General features: G+C 38.1%; 1 protein-coding gene across 2 annotated transcripts in view; it reads left to right on the forward strand.

The window, feature by feature from the left end:
* The first annotated feature begins 6,251 nt into the window (after window positions 1–6,251).
* Window positions 6,252–23,680, forward strand: part of SLC66A2 (solute carrier family 66 member 2) — a 75,909-nt gene continuing 58,480 nt past the window's right edge. For both annotated transcript variants that reach the window (XM_081952538.1, XM_081952539.1), the window contains exons 1-3: window positions 6,252–6,407; window positions 8,574–8,917; window positions 21,368–21,501. In XM_081952538.1, coding sequence (XP_081808664.1) covers window positions 8,688–8,917; window positions 21,368–21,501 — 364 coding nt within the window. In that variant the 5' untranslated portion in view covers window positions 6,252–6,407; window positions 8,574–8,687. The remainder of the gene's footprint in view (window positions 6,408–8,573; window positions 8,918–21,367; window positions 21,502–23,680) is intronic.

The following is a 23,680-nucleotide window of genomic DNA, read 5'->3' on the forward strand; positions in this document are numbered from 1 at the left end:
TACGACCTCCGACGCTGCGGAGGAACCAATGCGAAAAGCGACAGGGACTTTTCCACTCCTCCTTGCCACGTGCCCGACGCGTCATTGTTTTGGTTGCCTGCAATTCCGGAGATTACAAAAGATGTCAAGTTTCCCTCTTGGGACTTTTACTCCCAGCTCGCCTCTAAGCAGATAAAATATCATTTTTTCCTTCCCAGTTTTTAAAGTTTGAACTATGTCATTGGTTACTAAGCTGAGCCTTGGGCTATGCTTGACGGTCAGTTAAATTAGCAGAGGAGTTACCCAAGGTTCGATGATCAGCGACCAGCAAAAGAGGTTCTTGAATTGTCTCGCTCTTGTTACGGTGCTATTATTATTCATAGGACTATTAAAATAGTATTCAACTGCTTTTATTGTTTTAAAAGGTGTTTTTAGTGTTTTGCTTGTAATATATTTTTAAATTGTAAGCCACTCAGAGTCGTTGACTGAGAAGGGTGGCTATAAAAAATGAATGAATGAATGAATGAATGAATGAATGAATGAATGAATGAATGAATGAATGAATGAATGAATGAATGAATGAATGAAAAATATTCCAGTAGCACAGTTGGAGTTTTCTCCCCCACTGTGGTAGGAGTCCTAAAAAAAAAACCAGAGATGAAATGGGTAAAAAGTTGTATCTTCAGGGACCCAACTTTAAACTGCCTGGGAATTTGATGCTTTTGAAGGTTGGTGTTGGAGAAGACTACTGAGAGAACAGCCCAGAAAACAAACAAATGGATCATTGAACAAATCAATGATAAAATTACTTTGCACACACATTATGTATGCAGAGATCTATCCTTTAGAAAAAGCTCTAATGCTGGGAAAAGTGGAAGGAAAGATAAAAAAGAGGACAACTGGCAGCAAAGTATATTGTTACAGTGTGATCTGTTGGAAGATCTGAAAACCAGGTTCGGGGTGGATTTTCATGGGGGGAAATCTATTTACAATATATGATTGCTAAGAGTTTATAGCAACTTAATGGCCCATAATCAGTAACCTATCCATCTGCACTGCAAATGCTTCTTTCAAGAGAAGAGCACATTGGTCAAATGGTGTTCCATCTTTCATTCACAAGCTCAAGATAGTCTATATACAATACAATACAATAGCAGAGTTGGAAGGGACCTTGTAAGTCTTCTAGTCCAACCCCCTGCCTAGGCAGGAAACCCTATACCGTTTCAGACAAAGGGCTATCCAACATCTTCTTAAAGACTTCCAGTGTATAATGCTCCCATTCTTCTTTTTCTCTATAGCAACTGTGTAGATAGTTCTGGATGTAGAAAGGTTGCATGTTGTCCAACCCAAAGGTTTCTGTAAGTGCAAAGCACGTGAACAGAACAAATCTGTCTTGTTGGAAACAGAAATATGTAAATTATTGTTTAGTATGTTTAATATGTACATCTAGAAAGCCTTAGGCAAATAACAAGTAGTCTATTGTAGTGTAAAATTTATTTTTTTGTCTGCTTTATTTGCCACCATCTCACCACAAGGAGATGCTGCCAAAATCCTTGTAAGAAATATTGTAGTGAAATCAACTAAATCTTAATTTTAATAACCAGGAGCTGTTTATTTGGAAAAACAAGGGTATTCTCAAAAGCTGTGCTGCCTATGCTGAAATTAAGATACACAATTGTTATCAACAGTGCATGTTCACATATGGAGACAACAACATGAAAGCAGGAAAGAAGTTTATTTACATATTTGCAAACACGGGTGCATCGAAGGTGAACGTGAACAAAGAATTCATCAGCTTTTATTCCCTTACACAAATGCATTTCGCCCTCCCCTTTTTGACACAGCATCCTACACAATTGTTCTAAAAGTCTGGCCCACCTTTGCTCATAGAATTTTAACAAGTTCACCATAACCTTTTTCCTTGCTAGCATAAGCTCTATTGTTATTTTTGTATTTCCTCTGCTTGGGGTTTCAGCTGATATTCAGGCTCACTAGGATTGTGGTTCTTAGCTGTTAGCTGCTACATACAGGTAATTTTGAGACAGCTTATAATTGTTCCATTTGACATATCAAACATTTACCTTTTTAGAAACAATACCAACTCCATTTTCTTATACAACATAATAATACATGATCATTATTATTCTTTTAAATGACCACTGTCCTTATCTTTAACACAATATAATTCAAATCAAGATGAAGAACTAAAAAATAAAAGCAGCCTGGAAGTAGGATAACATTACAGACATAGTCCAGAGGTGAAGATCAAAGATCAAAAAGTATATTTTTGCTAGTAGCATTTTAAGCCTTATAAACTATCGCATTAAAATATTAACTTTATATCACAAGTATTTTCAAAAATACTGTATCTGTTTAAAATATATTTTCTTTAATTTGGTAAGAAAAGAGAGACCATAAGAAAAGGCAAGACTAACACCCAACCACCTTAAACTCACAAAACCAGTAGCAGGTCTTTAAAGCCTGTTGCAAGAAAAGAAGACGACAGCCTTGCGTGACCTTGTTTGGCTTGAAAGCTAAGCAGGGCTGAGATTGGTTAGTCTTGTATTCTCCAAGGAATACAGACAGTCTTTGACTTGCAACCATTAATTTAGTAACCATTCAAACTTACAAGGGCACTGAAAATAGTGACATGGCTATTTTTCACACTTACAACTGTGGCAGCATCCCCATGGTCATGTGATCAAAATTTGGACGCTTGGCAACTGGCATGTTGATTGTTGCATTGTCTTGGTGTCATGTGATCATCTTTTGTGACCTTCTGACAAAGTCAATGGGGAAGCCAGATTCACTTTACAACCTTGCTACTAACTAAATAACTGCAGTGATTCACTTAACAACCATGGCAAGAAAAGTTGTAAAACTCACTTAACAACTGCCTTGCTTAGCAATGGAAATTTTGGGCTCAATTGTGGTCATAGGTCCAAGGACTACTTGCATCAGAACTATGGTCTAGATAGATTTCAAAGTTAAAAAAAGAAAACCTAAAAGCAAAGCACTTCCATGCTGTTGCCAAGAAAACTAGATGCATTTATCTAGTTTAATCACCAGGAATCAAGTTTAATAATTTACTCAAATGAAAGTGGTGAAATTTCAATGGATTTGCCATTGGATGGTGGATTTTTATTTTAACGTAAGAGCTAAGGAACAGAAGTGACACACCCTCTTAAATATTCCTAGTCACCCTTAAGTATATAGATGGCTTGCATGCATGAAGAAACATGAGACTGGCAGGACAGGTTTTACTAGAATAAGGGATTTTTAGAGTAACTCTGTTCTGGGTCACCTAACTAGGAAGTTAGGAAAGGACGACATCATGGTGCACTCAGAAGCATTCTGAGAAGCTGCCCGGGTCATCTGGGTAGTCCCCAACCAGATCGGTCCATTTCAAATTGATCTCTCTTTTTGCTGCTTCTTTCCCTGTACTTTTGCTGCAAATTTGGCTAATTCTGTCAGTATTCTGAGAGTTATCCTGCTGACAGACAAGATCTTAAGCTCATATACATATTTTCTTTTCAATTTTCTGTTGAATTGGAAAAGGTAAATAAGAGAATCCAATTAGATTAAGCAAGGAATTGATTTTTTTAAAAAACCAGTAGATTTAGGGTTTTTTTTATTTGCACACCAGAGAAAGCATTTTTTTCTCCAAATTACACTACATGCGAATTGAAGAAATCTTGTTTTCTCTAAGGATGCTGGGAGATGCTATTGAAAATCAACACACGGAGGAGTGTGCAATTGACTGCAGAGCTAGCTAATGAAAAGATGGGTGCCTCTGAAGATTAGCTGCTGCTTGGATTATCTGGAGTGCTTGCTCAATTGGAGCATCTTCACAGGAATCTGGAATTGATGAGAGAGGGAGGGAGGGAGGGAGGGAGGGAGAGAGAGAGAGAGAGACCAAGAATGATATTTTTTGCTGCTAGTAAATTAAAAAATATACTGTTTGTTATTTGTGGGGGTCAGCCAATGCAAAATCATTGGGATTACAGGAAAATGTTTGGTCTGGCTCTCTTCAAATTTGACAGTAGCACTGATATTTTTTTCTCAACATTTAAGTCAGTTGGATGGTTGCCAGTCTTTGTCAAAGGTTGAACTCTAAATGTACCTGTGGCTAAGGTCAGGAACTTTAAGAGGAAAATTAATGAAAAATCTGTATACTTTAACACAACCATTGCGACCTTTTAAAGTCCCCAGTATTCAAAAAAAAAGGCACTATTTTTTTTTAAATTCATCGATCTTGAAGGATTTATGGAGTTCACCAAGGGGAGACTAATTGATGGCTTTTTGCACTTGTTCTGTGGGGTAACTTGAAAAATGTTGTTCTTGGATCTTGAAGGAATAGGAAGCAGAAATAAGACTGTTATATCTTCTGGATTTTCTCCCAGATATTCTTTTGCATCTAGTTCTCCAATGGTAGAAATTTGACATGTTTAATTCCATGCTCCCACCCAGCTTCTGCACAGTAGAAAATCGGAGTGGAATTTCTTGAGCTTTGTGGATCCAATTGACATGCCAGAACCTAAGCTGATGTTTTAATTGCCAGTTTAGAAAGTAAATAGAGTTCCATTGATTGTGTTATTTATTTACTTGATTTGTATACCAACATGCTATGAGCCAGTTTGGTGCAGAGGAGTACTTCTCAACTTTGAGAACCTTAAGATATGTGGACTTCAACACTTTAAACCTGCCAAGATTGAAAAACACTAGTATAGAGGTTAAGGAATTAGATTAAAAACTGGGAGACGGTAAGTTCCAGTCCCACATTAGGCCCAAAGCCAGCTGGGTGTCCTTGAGCCAGTCAGTCATTCTCACCTCTAGGAGGGAGGCAACAGCAAACCACAGCTGAAAAAATTTCCCAAGAAAGCTGCAAGAACTGGTACAATTCTACCACCCTCCCAAACTCCCCTCTGTGAACTCAGGACATTGAGTTTAATGAAAAGATACATATCCTAACTTCAGCTCTTTCAAGGACTCCAAGTCAGCATCTGTGGGTTCCCCCCCCCCCATATACACACATTTTACTCTCATCATTTCTGCTGCTGAAACACTATTTCATTTTATTTTGTCTGATAAAACATTTGATAAAGGAAAAGCTCTTTTGACCTTGTAACACTTTTGAATATGAACTTCTCTCTGTATATTATCAAGTTCCAGGGTACATGATTTCCACTTTATGAAACAGCACGAGAGCTGGGCCTCTTGTTTTACATTTCCTTCCCCTCTCAATGGGGGTGATTTCTGCAAGACATTGTTGATTGAGGCTACTTCCTTGCTCCTGGTGCCAGTTCTACATAGTTTCTTAGAAGTAAGTCCTTTGAACTACGTATATTGGATTTATTGCTGGACTTAAATACAGTTTTACAGAACACTTAAAAACAACCAAACCCTGGAAGCTGCTAATAATGCCTTTTAGTTTTATGGAGGGGTGTTTTTTTAACCAGAAAGGTTCGAAGTTATTATACCACTTTTGATGAAGGATGCCTTGAATATTTCATAGGAAGCTGAGACATAATTACCAACTAGTAGGCAAGAATTTGCATAACAGTGGTTAAAATTTATAGTTTTGTACACCACCCAGTCTGTTGGAATTGGGATGCTGTAACAAATTTGAATAATACTAATAGGAAACAACTCTAAGGCATTTAGTGCAAGCACCAACCTGTCTCTACAACCCAACCCTCCCCCTCCCCCCATTTTCTTTCTTCAACACTTCTTCAGTTAAAAATAGTATATTACTGCCGTTGGTGATTATGGCATTTTAAAGAAGCGTTGGAAGCAGCTCCGATCTATTTTTATTCTACACGAAACATGCTCACTTTGTTGCAGGAAGACTTCGCGATAATATGACATTATTATTATATTCTATATTATACGTTAATATGACATTATTATTATATGTACTATTTTCCCAACAACTTTCTTTTCTTGTATCTGACGGGAAAGGGGGAAAAATCCCATTATTTTGAGTGGGTGGGTGGAGGTCCCCATCTAAATCCTTGCTTAGCAGTGAGAGAACGAGCTCGGTGTTCCCTTTTGGAAATCTGAGATTTTCCCCACGCGTTTCCCAGGATTTTAGCGAGTCTCCTTCTCTCAGGGACAAGTCGGGCGCTAAGACCCAAACGACGAAAGGCGAGGAAGGGCGGCTTTCTTCATAGACGGAGGCGCTTCAACTTCTAGTGATGTCACAGAGGCGGGGCTCATTTTCTCGCTGCTTGGGGGCTGCCGCTGCCAGCTCCTTGTTTCCAGTCGCCCAGGGAGGCGGCGGGAGCAGCAGCGGCGCCTGTGGCTTTGGGAGCAAAGGAAAAAGGCGCAGTCTGGGGCAGGAGCGGCGTCCCGGGCTGGGGTTCCCTCGAGCAAGAGGGGGAGAAGATGGGCGATTCTTGGGGCGAGGGGCCTTGGCGAGAGCCCAGGTAAGGAGAGAGCGAGCCCCCCCTGCCTTTTTCCCTCTTTGGGGGGGGGGGGGGGAAGGATGTAAAGGTTTCTCCTCCCGTTTGGCCGCTTCCTCTGCCTTTTGGACACTGGGCAGTTTGGCGGAGTTGCTAAGGGAGCGTGGAAGGGAAGCAGAAGTCGCGGTTGGTGTCAGAGCCGCGGTTGGCCATTCAGAGAGGAGTGGAGAAAAAAACACTTGGAGGAAAGTGGCTTTTTCACTTCCTCTCGCTTTCTCTCTCTCTCCCCTCGTAAGGCGGGGACTGGGGCTAAAATGATCTTCTGGCTAAAAGTCTCCGTAATTTGGGGTCCCAGTTACTGGCAACCTGGTCTCTTCAGCTGAAGAGGCGGAAAGTCTGAAAGGGAGTCTTCACTTTCTCCAGTTCCTGGGACCTCTCTCAGAGAAAGCAGACTTGTTTCTTTCATCTCTGCAATTCACTACTTTTCATGATTTCATAGATTCATACATTTCTCACCATTCTTCTTGTTTAACCGTACAGGTGATCTTTGACTTGCAACCATTCCTTTAGTGACCATTCAAAGTTACAGGGACGCTGAAATAAAATGGCTCATGACTCTTTTTCACGCTTATAACCCTTGCAATGTATCCCCATGGTGATGTGATGAAAATTCAGAGGTTTGACAACTGGCATGTATTTATGACAGTGTCATGGGGTCATTTTCCAATCTTCTGGCAAAGTGAAGGGGGAGCCAGATTCACTTTATAACTGTGTGTGACTAACTTAACAGTCACCGTGATTCACTTAACAACAGTGGCAAGGAAGGTTGCAAAATGAGGCAATGCTCACTTAACAGCACTACCTGTATTAATTTTCCTCTCCAAGCAGTTTCCCTGGCAAGAAGTTAGTATGGCATGTTTTGAGAATTATTTAGAACAGTTACATGAGTTTTTTAAAGTTGCATGCCCTGCAGCGGAATTGGGTCTACGGGTTCCAGAATTCCCTGCGATCTGACTGGGCATTCTGTTGTATTTGTAGTGTGTGTGTGTTTGGGGGGAAGGTGAGTGTTGATTAAAAACAATTTTGATTGTTGGAAATAACTCCTAATGAAAGGAAAACAATGACAATGTAATTTGCAAGATAAGAAAGTTATTTAAGAGTTCGATTGGCAAGTGAGGCATTTTGAAAGAGATTTTCTTCCTTGTGTACAAGGAGGAATGCTTCTTGTTTATTTTCTGAAAAGGGATATAATTTTAAAATACTCTATAACCATGCTAATTTGAGTAAAAAACTTGTTTGTATTGCTGTTGACTAGACACGTCAACAGCAGTTTATCAATCTTTGTTGAATTTCTACTCATTAAAACTCATGATTATAGGAATTCTCAACCAGGGAAAATCTATTTTGTAAGAGGTGAGCCATGTTAGTTTATGATGACTAAAAATCCAAAGGAATCTGGTAGCACCTTTCTCAATTAACACATCTAATTAAAAGCTAGATTGCTTCTGATTTGTCTGCCATTAAAATATGTGCCTTTTTATTATGAACAGTAGTTGTCTTAGAAGTATCAGTCCTAAAAGTGTTACATGTTTATGCCATTAATTATAAGTGTGCTATCCAACCTGTGGAATTTTTTTTTACTATATTATAAAACTATGCAGACCTTTCTTTAATGGAATTAATTTGAAAAAGCTTGCTAGGCTGGAACCAATAACTCAACAAATGAGCTCATTTTGTATCATGAGTATATTAACCAATAAGTTTTGGTAAGTATATTTTGTTAGAAAGCTTATTTTTAGGATTGATATTCTTGACAACTCTGATATTTTGTTTGAATGTCAGCATGGTGGAGCAAGCACTAGTTTAGACAAATAGATTGCCTTTTCCTCTAGATCAGTGGTTCTCAACCTGTGGGTCGGGATCCCTTTGGGGGGGGTCGAACCACCCTTTCACAGGGGTCGCCTAAGACCATTGGAAAACTCATATTTTTGATGGTCGTAGGAACTGAGACACCAATTTTATGGTTGGGGGTCACCACAACATGAGGCACTGTATTAAAGGGTCGCGACATTGGGAAGGTTGAGAACTACTGCTCTAGATCATTATGATTTGACTAATTACTTTCTAATTATGCAACTGAATATTTCCAGGCAAGTTTTGAGTTTGTCTTATCTCACTTTGCTTTTCTAGTTAATGCTTAAAGAATGGCAGACGGCCTATTGGAAGATTAATCAGATATGAATACAAGTCAGTAAGTCCCGAGGAAGTAATAAAGGGGCTTCCCTTTTGTTACCAACTGTCCTCATGCTCAGAGACATCATCCTGCCCATGATGGAAGCAGATGGCTGGGAATGGCTGGTAACTGCAGTTCAACAGCTGATATCTTGGGGGGCTTCGGCAGCCATGATGTTTGGAGGTGTAGTGCCATACATCCCTCAATACCGTGATATTAAAAGGACACAGAACGCAGAGGGCTTTTCAACCTACGTGTGCTTAGTATTATTAATTGCAAACATTTTAAGGATACTCTTTTGGTAAGTTGTTTCTTTCTTAAAAACTAAATTTCTCTCTGTACTTTTGGATGATCTATGAATATCTGAAAAAAGAAAAATGTGTGTGTGTGTGTGTGAGAGAGAGAGAGAGAAGTGGTGGGGAGAGGGAGATTGATTTACTGTGCTGCCAAATTCCATGAAACTCCTTTGAAGTATAAGTAATATATCAGCTGTATTTGGCCTCCCTCTGGGTCCTTTGTCAATATTTCATGAGTATATTCAAAAGGATATCTTGGCTGAAACCCAAATGGCATTTTTATGGTTGCCCTAAACCTGTGATACCTAATGAAAGTCCTAATTTTGTGATATCTAATATTTTGAAATATATTGCATATGCTGTATTGGAAAGCTTGCATATTTTAGTCAGCCTGCAGTTGCCAGGATTTGAAAATGTGTAAACCTAAACAAAAGCTCTTTTGAAATTAGCTGCGGAGGCTTTAGCAATATTCATCTAGCAGACATAGTATAAGCTTAACACACAATTAAATGTATTATGAAGAATAAGGCTTTGTGGCATTTTAGAACTGAAGGGAAAAAAGATCAAGAGCAGGCAAACACCAATCGGGCCTGCCTGCAACTCCTTAAATCAAAAGTGTCTTTACTTCAGATCAGATGGCAGTCTTGTGACTCTTGGGAAGTGACAAAGTTGTTTTAAGGGATTGCAGTCAAGTGCTGTGTATGTATTCCCATATACTCCAAAGCACTTTTTACCATGAACTTTGAAATTTGCTCAGCCCTACCAAAGAATAGCCCTGTGATGGTGAACCTAAGGCATGTGTGCCACAGATGGCACATGAAGTGTTGCCCTATGTCCGCTCCAATGCGCTTGTGCATGCTGGCAAGGTGGTTTTTGGCCTTCCAGAGGGTGAAAAACGGCCTCTCCCCGCCCTCTGGAAGGCCGAAAATCAGTTGGCCAGTGCCTGCATGCATGCTGGAACTGACATAGGATAACGCCTCGCGTGCCCTCAGATATGGCTTTGCGTGCCACCTGTGGCACGCGTGCCATAGTTTCGCCATCACAGGTCTAGTAGTTAACGCAATGCGTATGCACGCCCTTTTGGCACCTGAGCAGAAAAATGTTCGCCATCACTGGAATAGCCTAAGCTAAATAACTTTTTTAAAAAAGCTAAAAGTTTCCCCTGTCCATTTGTGTCCGACTCTAGGGGTCAGTGCTCATTTCTGTTTCCTAGCCTAGGGAGCCAGCATTGTCTGAAGGTGCTTCCGTGGTCATGTGGACAGCATGACTATATGCTGGGGTGCATGGAATGCTATTACTTTCCCACCAAAGTGGTACCTACAGTATTTATGGGGCATTTTATGCTTTTGAACTGCTAGGTTGGCAGGAGCTGGGGCAGGAATTGGAATTCACCCTCTCACATAGTGCTTGGGTCTCGGAGGGCCAATCTTCCGATCCACAAGCCGAGCATCTTAACTGCTAGGCCATCATACCGCCCCCCCCCCCAAATTATCTAAAATGAAATGATACAGTATTATGTAAATATTGTATTCACAGTATTCCACTAGTCCATTTCTTCAATCTGTAGATTGTTGTGGCTAATTGAGAAAGTTGTGGAGCTTTAAAGCCTCAATGCTCTAAAGGTTTTGTAGACTATTGTGATCAGCAAAAGTTTATATAATGTTAGAACGGCAACAACGACTTTCAGGTTTTTATTGAACAAGCTGTATCTTTCTGGAAACTGGCTGTTATGTGGCTGTTATGTGTTATGTACAATATACATTTTTCAATTATACAGCAGCATTGTAAGATTCTCTTGTACATGTCATACTCCTATGAGAAAGTGCCAGGCGTAAAATAAAAATAATGTAAAATTAATCTAATTTTAAAATTCACATATTTCCTGAATGCGTTTCAATGTAGCTCGTGCTAATCATGCATGTACTAGAATGCAGCAAAAGGCCCTGTTTGATGACAACTGTCTAGTTTGGGATAATTCACAAATTATCAGATTATAGCAGACTTAATTTATCTGTAGGAATTTATTATGTACTGTGTCTGTCATATAACATTTGAATTAAGACCAACATTGGTCTTAATATCAAATAGCTCTATGATTTAGTGGTTGGATGAATAGCACAGTCATCTGTCAGCCTTTTCTTCAACTTCAGAAGACTTTCATCCTGGTCTTGAAGCAAAGCATCTTTCATCACAATATAACTGATCAATGTTTATGACCAAACATAAAGGAAACCATTAGCCGTATACATTTAGTTTGATTCATAAATCTTTGTGGGAAGGGCTTTCCTTGGATTTTAATTTGGTTACAGATGACCTTTTAGGAAGTATTGCTATAACTTAAGAATGTAAAGTGTAATAAAGCACTTGGAGACAAATAGAAGTATTGTTTTTTCTTGTGATTGCCTTAAATTTATCTATCCACCATCTACCATATAAATTTATTTATCTACCATCCACCATCAGGATCTGCCTTCAAAAAAGATTGGCTGCTACTTACCTTTTTCTTTCTTGGCTGCCTGAGGAAGAATTACATTTTATTATTTGCTTTATAGTTGTGTTTGGAGATCTGATCGAAATTGACCTTTCATTAAACAATTCTGTGTAAAGGAATAATGAATGTTCATTGAATCCTTATTGAGCCATGCTGATCAAGACTTTAATTGAAATTAGAGATAAGAATGAAGCATATTGTCCCCTTAGAAGTTTGTGAAGTCTCTTTTGTTCCTCTCAAAGTGTCTAGTGTACAGAATGATGAGAATAACGGTTGGCATTTGGAGCATCATATCTTCCCTCTGCACCTTCTCTACCAGTTAGATAAATAATAGAGACTAGTTATCTTTATTTTTCCTATGGTGCTTCCCCACACAAACCAATGTAATTATTTCAGAGCCTCTGAATTACTGTACTGTAAATAGAATATTACTGAGACAATTTATGTACTTTCATTTTTTAAGGGACTATGTTTCCTGATTGTTATTACTTTGTTGTAATTATGAAATATAAAAAACCACAGCATCAAAGAATCTTGAAAATACAGCATCTTTGTGCAAGTCAGATATATTAGAATCAGATCCTTTTCTAATCCAAAGAATTAAATAGGTAGGGAGAAAAATAGTTTGTGTGCCTTTCTTTGCATCTCTCATCCTTCCAAATTTTTCCTCACAATAAACCTTTGAAAGTGGTTAGGCTGAAAGATGGTGACTATCCCAAAATCTTAATTCAAAGAATTTAATCTTGCTTCTTAATCTAGCATTATACCACATTTCCCCCCAAAATTTATTGGTGAATGCTAAAATGTTCCATGTTTAGCTGTGATATCAACAATATTTACTACTTCACATCTTGAGCTGGTCTAAATTTTAATTGGAGTATTCATGAGCAATTAAGGAAAACTTGAAAGTGAAGACAATAGGCAGAAATTTAGGGGAAAAAATGCCTAGGAGAAGAAAAAGGTTAAAATCTTTTAAGTAATAAAAATAAGAAATCTGCCTTAATAAATGTAAGAGAATAGATGCCTTCCCAAAACATATTCTACATCCTTTTATAGGAATATTATAGATAGGTGTTAATGAAATTTGAATATGTCTCTAGTTCCAATTATGCCTATTTAAAAGTAAGGACTTAATACAAGACAGACAAAATACATGTCTTATTATGATGAAAATTGGGGTACAAATTGTAGAATTAAATTTGGGCAGTTCAGCAGCATCCCTCTTTATGTAGTTTATGTGATGTTCCTTAGTGTAAAATCTGTATTTTATAATTCATATTTTTAAATCAGACCAAAGCGAACATATAATGTAAGCTTGGACATAACCATCTGTTTTTAAGCCAGGATTTAATAAGATTATGAAATATTAGGCTCTCTTTTTGCTAAGAATTTTTTTTTCTTGATGAAAAAAAAATGCACCTGAAGTATTCATAACATTAGTTGCTGAGCTGTTTGATTGGGTACAGTTACTATATACTCAGTTATATAGCTGCTGAGTTATATATTCCTTTAGATAATCATAATAATTGTATCTAAAGGAATGATCAGGTTTCTTCTATTGGTGTTTTGTTAGCAATGAAATCAGTTGAGTGCTTTCCTGTTTCTATGTAATTGGAAAGGGTGGGGACAGAGTTATTATTTTCTGGCCATTAGAAAACACAACTCCAACCTTGCCCAGCAAAGAATTATTGGCAAAAATAAGGAACAAGGAGGGCAGATTGTAGCAGGCAGAACAGGCTAGTTCGGTTATACAGCCTACCTAAAAGCCTTTCAGCTTGAGTGTTAGACAAGGGGAGCACTGAGTCCAGAAACCCCTCTTTTAAAACTAGACCTAAATCATATAATAGCACAAGGCTATTATAAGATGGGCTTTTCAGGTTGATTTATCAGTGACAGGTGTTTAAAAATACCAACTATGACCTTTAATCCTGCATTTCTTTTATGCCAAGTAGTTGCAGGACCTTCTTTCTGATGATGGTTGTATTTTTTGCTAGTGTTGAGTCCAGACAGTGCTGATTTCCTCTCCTCAAGCCTTTTTAGATTTTATAATTAATTATGGGGGAAAGGCTGTATTTTAAAGGAGTTTTAAAAGGTTGACTCATGCAAACATCTCCCTTCCAAGCTGCCCTGTTATAGCAAAGATCAAGAAAAGGCAGATAATGTTTTGAAACTCCCTTTTGCATTTTCTCTGGATATCTTTTGCCTGTCTCTCACACACGGGACAAGACAACTCTACATTAGCCTCTAGTAGATAATTTGATCAAAACAATTTACTGGCAATCCTATCGTTTATATTAATGCAGGCTGAGAGAAGGTTCAGGAAATGAAGAATTGTATTGGTGTTCATTATTATTGAATCCTTTTGTTGAATATTGTTAATGGGTTGCTTTTAGAGAAAGGATGTACAGATTTCTCAATTTACTCTGGTTTACAAGTACTCCTCGACTTGCAACCAAAATTGAACCCAAAATTTCTTTGCTGAGTGAGACATTGGTTAAGTGAATTTTGCCCCATTTTATGACCTTCCTTGCCACATTTGTTAAATGAATCACTGAAATTGTTAAATTACTAACATGGCTGTTAAGTGAATCTGGCTTCTCCATTGACTTTGCTTGTCAGAAGGTCGCAAATCACATGACCGGGGGCACTGCAACTGTCATATAGTTAGTTGTCAAGTATCTTACTTTTGATCATGTGACTAAGGGGATGCTGTAATGGTGTGAAAAAGGATCATAACTCACGTTTTTCAGTGCTGTTGTAACCTCAGTCAGTCACTAAACAAACTGTTGTAAGTCAGGGACTATCCCAATTATGCTACTGCTTTCTCTTTTTCCAACCAATAGGCAATATAATTGTGGCTTGTAGTTAAAAAACACTGTGAATGAAAATATTTAAAAATAGTTAAATAATAATAATAAACAGTTTGCCCTTGAAAGTGGAATATCCTGTTAAAAAGGCTTTAAGCATACATCTGTTCATTTGCTTGCCTAGAATCATAAGTCTTAACTATATATAGATCATAGTGCATTAATACTCACCAGCTGCAATAAGAGTAGAATTATGATTATCATAAATCCAACATGCTGCAGTAAAAACCAGTGCACGGTGACTATGTTTTACAACTTTATTTTCAAATATATATATTGTTTATCAGCAAGAATTATTACTGCTTATAGAGATTTCTGGAAGAACTTGAATAGCAAACATTTTGTCTTTATTTCATTTCTGTACTGGTCTTTCTGTTAAGAGAACCAAGACTTATTGCAAATCATACTCTGGGTTTATGATCATAAACCTGATGCTACACTCTGTCGGTTTTCAAGTCCAGTTATTCTGTCAACCTTACTAAATTAACACCAGCAAATCTCTTAGAGGGTAATTTTAATCCTGATTCTAAGGAATTGTTGAGTAGGCTTCATCTTAAATGTATCCTTTGCTTGGCTCACAATAATATTTGCTAGAGCTATGTTGTTAAAAACATATCACATTATTTGACTTTGATTTAATGTGTGGTGTACACCTTGTTTACGGGGGTTATTTACTAGTTCTCAGGTCATGTAGCATGATTAGTGATCCCAAAGAGCTGTTCATTTTCCTTGAATAATGAAAAATGGATTCTCTTATACTCCATGATTTTCAAAGCTCTTTTCCTTTCATGTTCTTCCTGTCAGATACACTTGATCTTTAGTTTCTATAGAACTCCTTATTCTGCACCTTTCTTTTTTCCCCTTCTATCTTCATCCCAAAAATCTTCCTTGTTCAGGATTTGACTTTTCAATCTACTGTCATTTTTGTTTGATCAGGCACCATGTTTCTTAGCATCCATCCCTTCCTCACTCAATGGAATCAGTATCTTCAATATCAGATTGATTTTTCAACTTGCTCAGAGATCTTTGCTGAGTAACTTGCTCAGTTACTTTCTTGACAAATCCAATTCTTTTTAAAGAAAAGAACATTAATTGTCATTCATATACACAGAGAGATGTGTACACACACACACACCCTAAATAATTCAGAGATAATTAGGGATCTGGAGGCTGAATCGTATGATGAGTGTGTAAGGGAACTAGGTATGTTTAGCTTAATAAAGAAAAGACTTAGAGAAATCTACCAATGCTTGAAGGGCTGTCATAGAGAAAGGGGGTCAATTTATTGTCCTCAAGGTAGGAGAAGAAGCAATGGGTGGAAGCTTGTCAGAGGAGATCCAACCTGGAAAAAGGGAGGAATTTCCTGACAATGAGAATCATTTATCAATGGAACGATTTGCCTCTGGAGTTACGGGTATTCTATCGCTGAAGATTTTCAAGAGAAAATTGGAGAACCATTTGTCTGGGATGGTATAAAGACTCCTGCCTTAAACAGGAGCTTGGATTAGAAGACCTCCAAGATCCCTTCCAGACGTATGACTCAATTACAGGAAGTTGATTGGAGTTAAGAGAAGAAAATAGTACAATATCATTTTTTAAATCAGTTTTTATGCTTTGTTCAAATGGAATTGACCTGGGTAGGTTTTTTTTCCCTGTGGATTTTGAATTAAATTACATTGCTACCTATCCATAGGACATGTGAATAATTATTTGTTCTGTGTGTGTAGGGTAATTCATATGCTTATGGCATAGTAAGAAAAATTGCCATTTCATGTACGATGTAAAAAACTTTTCTAAAGTTGGTGCTCTGTAGATATTTTGAAGAACAATCATACTTCAATTTTGGTAATTGCTTAGAGTGCTAAATACAACTGAAAAGTATTAAGTTGACGAAGACCAGTGTAAGATGGGATGCAAACAAGATTTTACAATGAATTTTATAGCACTCAACTTTATCTTTCCGGAATGGGTCATGCAATATTCAGAAGGTGGAACACATTTTGTTCTTGATTATTTCTCTAATAGCCTTAATTAGGTAAAAAAAAAACATCCCACGGGTTTCGTACTTTTAGGTTTGCTTTATACACTCATTTTATAGATTGAGGTGTACTGTAAATCCATGCAAACAACTTTAAATGTAGACAAAATTAACATTACTTTTTGATGGCTGTGTAATGTCTTAAATTTGGCTCTGGTATTTAGGGGAGGAGAATTGTCATTTATTGCTTGCCCCTTCGTTAATTGCATTCTCAGTTTGGCTTGCTGTTTGACCAAACCCTGAAGAAAATTAGATTAAGAAGGACTACTGTAAGAACGATACGCCCAAGCAAACAAAGTTAATATGGAGTCCTGGATGTTCTCTGAACTTGATTGTTTGGTTTCATATACTTCATTAGGCAACATCAACAACGCACTTTAACCACTTATGATGTTAACTAGTTAGGTAATAAAACACCTGCCAGCAAGCAAGCAAGCAAGCTCAGAAAGCACCAAGGAGGCCACAGTTTAACTCTGAGCTACAGATATTCTCTTCTAGTAGAAAAGCTTTTTCCTCCCAGCCTCTCCATCTATATGGTTCATTGAATTCAAGCAAGATAATGGGATGTATAACAGAAGCATATTTGTGTTAAATATGCCTGGCAAGCCCTTTTGACAGTTAAATGAGCAAGCAAATATTCACCTTCTTTGCAAATGTATTTTGGTCATTCTCAGAGGAAAAGCTATTATCCAAACCAGCAGTAAATTGTATTATGTTTATCCTTGAATCTTCTATTATATAACCGCTTACCCTATATTTTTTTTCATTAATAATTTCATACTAGTATGTAGTAGGAAAATCTTTCTTCTTTTCTTTTCAATAGCTTATTATATACATCTTGATTGATAGATTACGTGCTGTCAAGTTGGTATCAACTTTTAGCAACCACATTCATCTTCTCTGATGAACTGCCCCAAATCTGGTCCTTCAGGTCTTCTAATGATGCACCTGTCACCAGAGTAAATTAGTCCATCCAATTTGCTGCCGGTCATCCTCTTCTCTTTTGTCTTATCTTTCCCAGCATAAGAGCCTTCTTCAGAGTGCTAAGCCTTTACAAAATATGTCCGCAGTATGATCATTTGAAAAGGGACGCGGTGGTTCAGTGGCTAAGATGCTGAGCTTGTCAATCAGAAAGGTCAGCAGTTTGGTGGTTTGAATCCCTAGTGCCATGTAACCGAGTGAGCTCCTGTTACTTGTCCCAGCTTCTGCCAACCTAGCAGTTCAAAAGCATGTAAAAATGCAAGTAGAAAAATAGGAACCACCTTTGGTGGGAAGATAATAGCGTTCCGTGAGGCTTTGGTGTTTAGTCATGCCAGTCACATGACCATGGAGACGTCTTCGGACAGCGCTGGCTCTTTGGCTTTGAAACGGAGATGACATCGTCCTCTAGAGTCAGGAACAACTAGCATAGATGTGCGAGGGGAGCCTTTACCTTTACCTATGATCATTTGAGCCTGGTCATTTGTGTTTTGGGTGAGAAAACTGGGTTGATTTTTTGATGATCCATTTTTATTGGCTGTCTGTGGCATTCTGAGGAGTCTTTTCCAAAGCCGAACTTGAAAAGCGTCGTCTTTCTGTCCTGCTTCTTTCAAGACCAACTTTTGCTTCAATAGTTTGACACAGAGAGCACCATTTATATACTGTACTCAATCTGCTCTTAAAGTCTCATTTCTCTCACAGAAGAGATACTCAAGAATTAAAAATCGAAGCAGTATTAGAAAATAATGATACTAATCAATCATAGTATAACTCATATAAAAATAGTTTCTGATTCTTTTTGGTGGGAAATATTTCTTGGCTCAAGTACTTTGGTCACAAAATGAGAAGAGGAGACACATTGGGAAAGACTTTGATGTTGGGAAAGATTGAAGGCAAAAGGAGAAGAGGATGGCAGAAAATGAGCTGATTAGTTAATATCATTGACACAATGAACGTGTATTTGGGCAAACTGTGGGAGACAATGGAGGACGGGCTGGTGTGCTATGGTTCATGGAATGGCAAAGAGCTGGATGCAACTTAATGACTGGACAACAACAAACCATTTCCTGATTACAGGTAGCTTCTATCTGTTGGATTTCATATACCGTATTTTTCGGAGTATAAGACGCACCTTTTTCCCTCAGAAAAGAGGCTGAAAATCTGGGTACGTCATATACACTGAATACAGCATTTTTTGCCTCTCGAAACTCCACCCCCTTCACCAAAATGGCCGTGCATACCTTTTAGAAGGCTTTCACAGAGCTCCTGGGGGCTGGGGAGGGCAGAAATGAGCGAAAAACGGCCCGTTGTTGCCCCCCAAGCCCCCATCAGCACTCTATAAGCTTTCTAAAGGCTATCCATGCCCCCCCTTTTTTTTTTACAAAAATTGCGCCCGTTTTTTGCTCGGTTTTAACCCCCCCCCCCCGGAGCACTCTACAAGACTCCTAAGGGCTATTCGTGCCTTTTTTTTTAAAAAAAATGGGCCATTTTCACAAAAAATAGGCCGTTTTTGGGAGGTTTGCAGAGTGCAAAAACTTTTTATTTTTTAATTTTCCTCTTCAAAACCTTGCTGCGTCTTATACTCCGAAAAATACAGTACCTTTGAAGATAATACTTAGCGCAAAAGCAGAAGGAATTGGGACAGCATTTGACTGCTGGATATTATTGCCTAATATCCAAGTCTCACCCACAAAAAGAATTGTCAGGAAGCTCTCGCGTATGTTTAATAAAGGTGATTCAGATAGCTTGTTGTTGAAAAGAAAGATTCTATTCCACCGTGGGTACTTGGAGATTCCCTTAAAACTCTAGGCAAGATAGTCTCAGTGTACATACTTAAACTTCTGTAAGCACTCCCCCTGAATTCTCTACATGTTTCCGATTGACTGATTAATATATATCAAATTACAGATGTCTAAAAGCAAGAGAGACTGTGAGGGACGAGGTATGAGTTGGTTGCTGCGAACGTTGCATAAAGGAGGAATAGGCTCTACAGGTAGTCCTCGACTTACAACTATAATTGAGCCTAAAATTGTTGTTGTTGAGACATTTGTTACGTTCCATTTTATGACTTTTCTTGCCTCAGTTGTTAAGCGAATCACTGCAGTTGATAAGTGAGTAACCTGGTTGTCAAGTGAATCTGGCTTCCCCATTGACTGCTTGTCAGAAGGTCACAAAAGGTGATCACATAATCTTGGGACACAGCAATGGTCATAAATATAAACTGGCTGCCAAGCATCTGAATTTTGATCACATGATCATGGGGATACGGAAAAGATCATAATTGTGAAAAATGGTCATGTCACTTTTTTCAGTGCTGTTATAACTTTCAGCGGACACTGAACTGTTGTAAGTCGAGGACTACCTGTATAAATGTTTAGACCAGGGGTCTGGCCTATGGGCTGCTTAGATCTGGTCTGCGGGAGTGCTCGGGCCACTATAGGTGCCCTCCGACATGAGTGATGTCAAGCTGGCCAGGCCCACCGTGGCCATACCCACCCTGACCCCCGAGGTCAAACACAACCCTGATGTGGCCCTCAATGAAATTGAGTTTGACACCCCTAGTTCAGACACAAATATAATCTTAAGCAATAAATCTTGAGCTACTGAAACAATCTGTGATTCCTGTGGTGAAGTTAGTTATGCTTTGTTGCTGTTGTGAAACCCAAAATTTCAGTGAATGCTTTTGTTAGACTAGAAATGGAAAATATCCTGCTCATCATATATTATGATATTTTTCCTTTTCCCCTTTCTCATCAGTCCAGGAAACAAATCTTTCTGAGGGATATCTTCTGGATGATTTACTAAAATCCCCCCTTCCCAGTGCTGTCAATCACCCTGCATTTTAGAAGAGAACACGTTTCTCCCCTTTTTCTTGCTTTCTCTGTTTCCCTTTTGTTTTTATCTAGTGGAGACCGGCAACTCTCCTTTGTCTTTTTATTCCAAACATTGGATAGTACAAAGAGCCGAGTCATGCAAATGCAAGCAAATTCTCTCTCTATTTTGTCCAGAAATCTTGTTTTCTTTGCCTTGTTTTTTCTCTGTTCTCTCTATTCTATTTTCTACGCCTATGGGAAGCAGTGCAAAAAGTACTTTGCCTTTAGGACATTTGCATGTATATATGTGACAATGCTGCATTTGCTAAACGTTCTCTTTTTACTATGGGAATAAGCCAGGATGCTACGTTCACACTGCCCTTCTTGGAACTCACTTTGTTTCCCCAAACTTGTACGAGACAGAGACAGTTAAGTTCTTTTATGTTTATCAACAAACTTGCAAGCACAGTTCTTAAATATCAAGTGAGTCTTATTGCTTTGTGTGCTGTTAGCTTCCAGTGTTCTTTAAACTGTATTTCTTTATTACTGATTATAGTTTCATTTTTGGATTGTCTGAACACATGCCTTGTTAATCAACTGCAGAGGTTAGACCATTGGAATTGATGCTGAAGGAAGCACAATTGGTCACAGCTGCCGTAGTACAAATGACTATTACAGGGCTGAGGTTTTGTTTTTAATGATAGTAAACATGAATATTAAGTGTTACTTTAATATATTTGAAAATGTTTTGCGAAGCTGTTCTAGGTGTATGATTGCATTAATGATCATTTAAGGCTTAAGAGGAGCATGGATCTCCCTCTAGTGGTTTTAGTGGGAGAAACTGATTTTGAATGTATAGATTTAGGTTCATTGGCAAAAAAAAATTGTATTTAAAATTAAGAATGTCCAGTACCACTATTTTACAATCTTCTCTTCATTGTGTAAGGTTAGGAAACTCAGACAAAGGTTACTCTTAATTTGTTAATTTTGTCATCCATTATTTGTTATATTTTTCTATAATTATCCAGAGCAGTTTATTTGGCATCTGACGTGACTTTATCAAAAGATTATCTAGTTAATAGATTTATATTCTATTTCATATTCATATTCATATATATAATGTTCCCTTCCTAGAATTAAAACGGTGACCAGCTCTTGGAAGAATTTGAATATATCAGTAAATTTATATCCATCCTGGAATTTTGTTTTATGAAAGTGTTTTTTTCTTTTAGTGTTCAACCACTTGATATTTCTTTTTCTTCTTTTAGGTTTGGGAGACATTTTGAGTCACCCTTACTATTGCAAAGCATTATAATGATAGCCACAATGTTATTGATGCTGAAACTGTGCACTGAAGTACGTGTGGCCAATGAATTGAATATAAAACGACGTTCCTTTTCAGGTTGGTTGAAATCCTTGCATATTGGTTCTGTCTAACATTATTTCTCCTCTCTTTTCGTTGGCTCCATTATATTCTGGTAAAACTCTGTTTTGATGGTTCAATATTTGAAGAGCGTCCCAATTGAGGACATGTGATTTATTGTGAAAATATTTGTTTTTATTTGTGAGTATATGAATATGCCAAATCCTAATTTAAGCAATTCTCATCCAGTGATCCTATTTATTGGAATAGTGAACTATAGAGTTGGTTCTCCTTTGCAAAATTATAGAAGAAAGATCTTCCTGATTGCTGCTATATACTCCTATGCTTCTTGGTGTCACATTCATTGCTCTAAACTCATGTGGCATCCACCTGAAATATCCTTTTGTACTCATTGTTCCGCTCAGAAGCGTAACATTCCATCGTTTTATGGATCAGTCTTTCCATCTATCATGAATGTCTGGTGGTGATAACAAACACTGTGATATATTAAATGATGAATCGCAGGACAAGCTAGTCAGCACTCTTATCTATTAGAGGTTCAGATGGCTTCCATTAAGTTATGTGTGACCTTCAAAAACAAAATGTGGGAATAGGGTACGACTGTCACATGCATATATATTTCCATTGCAGTAGAAAAACATTCTATAGTTTTCTCATTCTTCAGCTTTTGGGTGTGTTCATTCTTCATTTTGTGATAATAAGAAAGTTTGTCGATAAAAGAAATGAGAGGAAGAGCTGATGTCATGATCCCATGAAAGATATGTATAATTTACAGACCTGTGTATGCTTTTTTCCTCTTCCTCTTCAGATACGGCAGTGTTTCTCAAACTTGGAAACCATTAAGATGTGACTACTTCAACTCCCAGAATTCCCACTGGGGAATTCTGGAAGTCCACACGTCTTAATGTTAGATAGTGAGATATGGCAATGCAAAGAAAGCAGACTTGCTAGATTTCCTTCCTTCCATCTGTCCATCCATCTGTATGTGCATTCATTCTATTAATTCTCTTAAGTTCATATTTTCCACTTTCTGATTGAATGCTTAGCTTCAGTGTCTATACCAGTGGTGTCAAACTTAAGGCCTGCAGGCCAGATCCATCTTGCAGGATGCTTAAATCTGGTCCACGGGGCTGCCCTGGAAACAGTGAAGGATCGGCCCTCAGTGCCTCTGCTAGTGAAAATGGAGCTTGGGAGGAGCAACGTACAGCCTCCCCCCCCCCACTCTGTTTTTCTGCTAGAGCACTAGCAAAACAAACTACTAGCAAAAGTGGATCCTCGCCCAGGCCACCACAGGTGCCCCTGACACGAGTGATGCTGACCTGCCTCCACCCCCCCCCCCAGGTCAAACACAACCCTCATGTGGCTCTCAGTGAAATCGAGTTTGATAGCCCTGGTCTATACAACCATGTTTCTTCACGCATGCAGCTGATTCTGGGTGGGTATTAATGATTTTCACATTGCCTAACACTGACAGAATGGGTAGTTGCACAGAAAAATGTGTTACATGAAGCAAATCTTGAATGGGAACATCTCAGAGGATCAGTAAACAGTCTGCTCTGTGCTGGTTGAAATATTTATTAAATTGTTGCAAATTATTGAACCTTTCCATAAGCTTTTAATTAAAGAGTAAGATGTAGTCTCCTCTCTGCTTTTTAGTCAATATTGAGCCTTCATCCTTGGACTTTTTCTTGAGTCACCTGCTTTATGACATTAAACCCAAACTGTAGCTCAGAGCCGCTTTATTTATATAGCCTACATTTCTGGCCTGTTTATACAGGCCTGTATATGAAATCTGTCCTGCATAAGAAGAGTAATTCACTTAAATATATCCTTCTTATGATTACCATAGTGAGCAGTATACATTAGAGGTTTTTCTGAAATGTCTGTTTCTCATTTTAATGCAATTTCTTTGCGTGTGTCATGTTCTTACATGATTTAAAACACTGAGTTCTATGAATTAATGATGTGAAATATCCAAAAAGCTGTGTTGATAGTTTGCAATGTTGGCTTTTTGTTTTGAATCCATGCTTTTTATTTTTATAAATGAATTTGGAAATGTGAATGTTTGGGTTGGTGTGTGTGTGTGTAAGAGATTACATGTGGTGATTGAAGGCAATTGTTGGCTTTATTTCAACATTCATCATATAGCAATTTCCTAGATATGCAAAATTTAGAGAGAATTGTTTTGAACAGAATT

This window comes from Natrix helvetica (assembly GCF_964273705.1).
Source record: "Natrix helvetica genome assembly, chromosome: 4".
NCBI lineage: Eukaryota > Metazoa > Chordata > Lepidosauria > Squamata > Natricidae > Natrix > Natrix helvetica.